This window comes from Chanos chanos, chromosome 3 (genome assembly GCF_902362185.1).
Source record: "Chanos chanos chromosome 3, fChaCha1.1, whole genome shotgun sequence".
Lineage (NCBI taxonomy): Eukaryota > Metazoa > Chordata > Actinopteri > Gonorynchiformes > Chanidae > Chanos > Chanos chanos.
In genome coordinates this window covers 20,798,560-20,805,580 of record NC_044497.1, presented here as the reverse complement: position 1 = coordinate 20,805,580, position 7,021 = coordinate 20,798,560, and the positions used below count along the sequence as shown (strand labels likewise).

General features: G+C 40.0%; 1 protein-coding gene across 1 annotated transcript; it reads right to left on the bottom strand.

The window, feature by feature from the left end:
* Nucleotides 1–1,886: 1,886 nt before the first annotated feature.
* cavin4b (caveolae associated protein 4b) lies at nucleotides 1,887–6,656 on the bottom strand. Its single transcript, XM_030770065.1, has 2 exons — nucleotides 6,291–6,656; nucleotides 1,887–2,483 (listed from the first exon to the last, which is right to left on the bottom strand). Exons 1-2 carry the CDS (start codon nucleotides 6,654–6,656, stop codon nucleotides 1,887–1,889), a joined length of 963 nt encoding a protein of 320 aa, XP_030625925.1.
* Nucleotides 6,657–7,021: the final 365 nt, after the last annotated feature.

Below are 7,021 nucleotides of genomic sequence, written 5' to 3'. Positions count from 1 at the left end.
AAACATATGTTGCTTGCATATTTTGAAGCTCAATATGCAACTGGCGCAGACTGGAGTTGGGTTTGTTCTGATTGTTATAGCATTTACACAGTCAGCTACACTATTGCTGTTTCTGTAGCACTGACAAACATGGTTACACAACATCACCAGTGACAGAAAAATGATTTGCTTTCTGGAGCTTGTTACTGCTGAATTTAACCACTCACAATCAAGTAAGCCGAAGATGTCTTTTTATAGCTTGATTCAAAATAAAGATCATGGTCCCACTGTACATGCTCACTCACATATGCCCTCATCAACATGTGAGTGACAGTTTAACCTCATAGCTGGTATTTACTCATACCCTGTTTGTACCGAGTTGTTGCTTTCACCTCATAACGACACAGTTTATATAAATATAAATATATATGTATCAAATCTTATAATCAATTGTATAAATATAGATAAATATTCGAAATCAGCGATAAGATGCTAAAAGAATACTGAAAGCAGATTTAGAATATCTCTAGTTTTTGGTTCATTATGACATCATTTTGGTGCCAGTAACTTTTATATGTTTGTATTTTTATTGTTTCCAAATGATAAAATAAGAAAAGAAAATGCAATGGATACATATGCTGAGTTGAAATCACTCCATCACTGTATAAAAGGTAAAGCTGTGATAAGGACACTGGTGATGCAGAAGCAATCAACGTATGAACGATTTTAACCAGAGACTACTGCCTCACTCCGTGTTCTCAGCAGAACTTTTAACTGGCATATTTACTAATACACTACATAAAAGATAAAATTAGGATTCAGTCAAGATAATTAATACACAAACATGCAGTACAGTCTAAGATTTCATTTAAGATGGCTCATAGTTAACTTATTCAATTGTTTGTAGTGATAAACATTTGAAAATATATTCCTTTCAATCATGCAAGGTCACTCTTGCAGTGTAGTGTTGTTACTGAATATATTAAAGGAGATAAAGTGAATTCTATTGACAAAACTACTGGCTGCAAACAGTGAAGCTTAACTAGAGGGGCTCAGTAGCCTCAAAATTGTGAAACATATTTGTGACAACACAGAAAACATACACTAACCTTTCAGTAAATTCTCTATCACAGTTGTACTCACACTGGATAATCTCTCAATCGTAATTAAATGTCCTGTTTCATAATTAAATGTCCTAATTTATTTCTGTCTCAGCTGCAGATTTTGCTTCATTTTTCTCAATTTAAAGAGACTCTTCAGAGACCAGCTGTTGAGTTTCTTCTCTCTTTTTTTCTTCTCAGTTTTTATTCAAAAATCCTACAACTAAAGCTGATTTGATGATTCCAGAAACAGACTAGGAAAGCATGACTTAGCATCCCTCATGTTATTCCATTAGCATGTTATAAAAGGTAGAATGAGTGTTTTACATATACAAACCCTTTTCTATTGTAACACTGCCAAACACAAACCTTCATTTCTAAATCCAATTATTCATCCAAACATCCACTTATCAGGGACTCCACATGCAAAATATAGACAACTGAGTGTCAAACAACACCAATCCACATTGGAAATATCCCGTAAAAGTCCAGAAAAATGTCCAAACCATGTCCATTCCATCATCCAGTGTATTTGTTAAACATTCCTTACTCTTCTGTACTCTCAGTTCATGTTAAGTGTAAACAGGAAAATAAAACTCTACCTATATTTACTCTAGTGCTTCCCCTCTCTGGTAGCCTAAAGGCATTCTGGTTGGATGCTATAACTTTCTCTGACTGGCCCATTTCTTTACCCTCCTGTCTCCCAAATCCATGTCTGTTCCTCTGATGAGTTCCTTCTGAATGGTCAAGCTTTGTGAGCAATGACCAAAACTGACAGCCGTTCCCTTTGTTTGAGTGATGTTCTTTTTAGGAAAGCTGTTTCATGTCATACACTGGCACCTCGGCCTCCTCTCCTTTGCCACCCTCTGCAGCCTCCTGATTGGGCTCTGTGGGTTCAGTGTAGGCCACGTCGGGGCTAGATTTGCGTCCCTTCGGTGGAGGGACAGGTGCCGCGCCCTCTGTGGCCCCCTCTGCACCCTCTTGGCCTTCAGCCACAGTCCTCTCCTTCTTTAGGTTGAGTTTGGCGGGCACGCTCTTGGTGATCGTTTCCTTGAGACGCTCACCCGACTGCTTTAAACGTTCTCCTGACTGACGGATCTTCTCGCGGCGCTCAGCGGTCACAATACGCTCCCCTAGCCGGTTCACCTTGCTGCCCAGGTTCTCCTTGGTCTTTGACATGTTCTCACGCGAGAATGTGGCCTTCAGACTCTCGATGCGTTTGAGGCCGGTCTTCTTAAGTCGAGCAGCTGTGGAGGAGTCAGCCTCCTCCACCACCATGTACTCCTCATCGGAAGAGGGCTCCACAGGGGGGTCCACCATGTCAGGATCCACACCAGCGTCACTGGCTGTAGCTCCTTTTGCTGAAGCCTTTGGTGCTGCCACAGATGGAACTTCATTGTCACCCTATGAGAAGAGAATATATTTACTATGAAGTACTGAATACAGAAGAGATTGCCACCAAAATTAATATGATTGTTAAAAATATATATTTTTGGACAGTTTTATTTTGATTTAAATGCAAGAAGTAAAATTATCTAGCTACATTTATTTTAATGGATTATATCTCTTCATCCAGAAGAATTATACTCTTTTTATGCTCTTAGGTTTAATGCATTGCTGCACCAAATGCTTGTTTGGGTTATTCACAAAAACTTCAGAGCAATTCAGATTATACATGCACACACACATACACACACACACACAGATTTTCTCAGGCAGATTCAAACATCTGTTACATAAAGCAAGAGCCGTGACTGATTAAACCTGATAACCCAATAAACAAACTGTCCAACCACTTCTTCCTGATAAGGCAAGTAATCTTAAATATGTTCATCGCTTACCGTTTCCCAAATCAATCCAAAAGTCATTTTAGACTACAGCTTTTTGTGCTAAAAGCATAATCAACTCTTGCAGTTTTTGTGGAGCATTAGGGAGTTTGTAGTGAAATATCCCATAGATGAAGATGTGGTCACTGTCAGAGTCTGAGTTCTTGGCATGGCAGTATCACATGACATTTGGCCTAACTGTGATTAGTGCCACTCAGTTTACAGCACACAGTGCACTGTGGGCAAGTGTGGACATGAGGCACCAGAATTTAATATAGGAGTATCAGAATATATCAGAATGAGATATCAGAATATTTTCAGTTATTCAAAATGAATTGTTTATTTCTGACTCTCTCAAGCTTTAAATTAAGCACTGTAGACTGTGCATACACATGCAGGAATAAAATAACAATATCTTTATTTTTTACAAAAAGCAAAGTGGGAGTGTATCATTTCATCAGTATAAAAATGGTACTGGCCCTAAAAAGAAATCTAACTTCAAAATTTATCAGCAGTGCAACAACTGCTAGTGCACCTCTGATGTTTTACCTTTGAGAGGCATTCTATCACAACCCTCTGCAGTGCATGTGAGTGGATAGCTGTGTTTTGGCATACTCTAATCTGTCAGTATTTGTTTGACTGTACTGTTATTGCATGCTCACTGCTGTGTTGGTAGTCTTTTGTTGTTTTGAAACAGTAATTAACACTTTGCTTGCATTCTCTAATGTCTAGTTCTTTAATTAAAAACAAACAAAAACAAGAACAGGTTTTGCCAGTGTTTTGAGCCGCATTTGAACCATGGGTACATGAGAAGCTTCTTAGACTTGTAAAGTGTTTCTGAATTAAGCCAATACACTTTGACTGGACAAGATATATAACAACACATGACACTACTTGAAAGCAGAAAATCAGCAACTGATGTGGTTTCACGCTATAATCTAATTCACGGTGTGATCAGCTGTTTGAGTGGATTTAACTTTAACTTAACTAACTTTTAGCACAGTTAACACCCAGTAAGTTGTTTTCAAAGATTGAAATTCTGCTTTAATACATACAAATGCATATTATGCAAACTGAATCATAAACGTGTTCCACAGTTTTTCCAGGTTGGGCGATTTGATGAAATGCTATCAACAGATATACCAAGTAAATCTTGAGAAATGAATGAGATTTTTATCTTAATTCCGTTTTAGACAACACCAATGAGTAACACAGACATTTAAAGCTATTGGACTGACATTACAGCACTCATGTTACAGCCAACATGTTGACATGCTCAGCAAGTACAACCTGTTACTTAAATGATCTGCCAGAATATGAGAACCAGTTTTCTCCTCCAGTTCTAGCAGTATTCTAGTAGGGTTCTAGCAGACCAGACTGTAGGAGACGACTTGTGTTTAAAACATAGACACACTTTGCAGTAATATTCTGAACCGGTCTGTCAGTCTACTACTACAAGACGTTGTGCATTATATGCCCCTGAGAGCTGTTTGCTGTATGAAGTTTGATCAGCTCCTCTTGGTGAATGGACTCCACGTCTCTGGAGGCATGTAAAGCCATCACTGCGTCAGTATGGATAGCACTATATTAGGAAATGTGTTTTCTCACTGTGGGCTCTCAGAATAACCACACACAGAACCGTCAGCTGCACCGGGCTCATGAGGTTCTCCCTGTAAGAGCACAGTACATGCAGTGCTGTAACAAACCGCTCAAATTGGACAAGACTCCAATTATGAACCACAGTAGAGGCTTCATCTTTCACATGTTTTAACAGTCAAACATATTACCAAAAAGATGGTTTTAGATGAGTTCAGAGAATTTAACAAAAATTATCCGGATAAAAATGTTTCTTGTTTGTCAGTAAAAAAGTAAAAAAAAAAATTAATAAAAAAACCCTCAAGACCTTAACTTTTCACAATATTATTGAGTTTTATAGAGATTTTAAAGTCCTTGATTGTTTATTTTTAGTCTTAGAATTGCACATTCATAACATATAGGAAAAAGTCTAATCCATGCATGTATGCTTTACAGATTACTCTACCTACATGAGTTTTAGAGCACTAAGGCATGATTTCTCTGTAATCAAAGCAAAATTAGGATCTGACCATGTGAATATGGTGCATTTTTTGTCATTGTTGGATGTCTTAGATATGCATAAAATGCCACTGCACAGAGCTGATGGTCAAAGAAGCATTCTCAATCCAATTAATCTTTTAACCATTTAATCCTTAATCTTTAGAACTGTACTGTGATCATGTATAAGAAGAACTAATTTATTTGGGTGGTTGGACACATAATGATATTTTCTCTGTTTACCGATAAAACCTCTTTAACTCCACTGACTGCTAAAGGGTTGACTACAGAACAGGACAAATGAATCATCTATTTAATAGGTCTTAGTAACCAGTGAGTTGCCCCAGACAGAGTAGATGATTTTTTTACCATAACCTCTGCAAAGCCTACATCTTCACAAACAAATGACAAAACTGCAGCCACATCAACACTTTGCAAACAATGTCTCTTCTTCCTTATCAAAGTAACTGAGCAAACCAAACTGTATTTTAGCTTCTTGTAGCGATGTTCCAAACATAGCTATGAGTAGTGATTTGAGAGCTTCTGCAAAGTTGTTCTGATGAATAGACTAGCAGGGGTTTCTCAAATGGAGGACTACTGTTTTACAGAATTATCCTGTAGTTGATGCCAAAAGCACTAAACACCACCAAGACCCCAAATACATTACATACAACACAAACAGGAGTTTAATGAACCAAAAGATATGTTCCACAAATGTTCGCGTGTCCCCCCCCCCCCCCCCCCCCCCCCCCCCCCCCCCGGCCCAATTCGGAAACTCCTTGTCTTTTCGAACCATCTGACCTAATCTCCAACCTTAACTCCGCCCTTCTCAGAGAACCAAAAGAGGCTTAGCTGCCCCATTGGGACTGACAGCTCATACCTGCTATATTACCATTGGCAGTCTTCCACATCTCTAACCTTTATGTGGGTAGCCATTTATCTTGTCTCCTGCTAAGATGTGCCAAGTTGTGCATTGAAATAATAAGACCATTGCAGAAGCTACTCTTCCTCAAGGCCAGAGCATTTCTCTCTCATCTTCATTAATGACGCTTGTCATCTGTAAAGTATCTGCTTTCAGTCCAGTCACATTTTACAGATTCAGTCTGACCTCTGATCAAAATCCTGGTCATTGAAGTCATAGGTGGCATTAAAAAAGTCCTACACAGGTTATGTGAACAAAAGAATGCAGCTCATTTTTTGCCAATCAGTTTTATCCGAGCTCACTGGTAGTCAATCCCGTACACACAGCAAAAGGACTGTGTCTACTTCAAAGGGACTTCACAACTTTCAGTCAGCAAATAATTCGTCTTACCTGGTAAATGACCACTCTGAACTTGTTCTTGGTCAGCAGCTCGCCCTGGGTCTCTTCCACCTTCTTCACTCGGATGTTCTGCTTCTCCACACGGACTCGCACGTCCTTGATGTGGCAGCTGACCTTGCGGGTTTTCTCCAGGAGCTTCTCCACTGTGCTGCTGGTAGAAGTGTGTTCTTTCGTCAGCTTCACAACGTCTGCCTGGATGCTCTTCACTGTGTTTTCCAGCTCCAGCTGTCTCTCCTCCATTCGCTGCTGGCATGCTTGCACATTGTCAATGATCCCAGAGACACGCTCCAGCAGGGTGAGGATGTTCAGGGCACTGGGCTCTTCCTCAGCACCTGAAAGCCCCATTTTATCGGCCATACCTGGAGTTGTTCTATGGGTCGCCGTCTTGACTTAAAAAAAAAAAAGAACCGTTTGTCGGAAGTCAAATGTAGGGAATGGATACCCCAGTAGAGGATCTCCTCTAAGCTTTGAGATGTCTACAGGTGAACTACAGGCTGTTGTGTAGTTGGATCCTGGATCATCGGGCCTTGGTGGATCTTGGAAGGTGGACAGCTGGGACAGAGAGATTCTGCCGGTCACTGCAGCCCCTCTTAGGTCCTCTGTAGAAGATCATGAAAGCCCCACCCTTACTGCATGTAGGGAACACAGGGGATCAAAGGCCAGACATCAGTACCCTCAGAGCCCAAAGTGAGAGAGACAGAGAGAGATAGAGATCGAAAGGA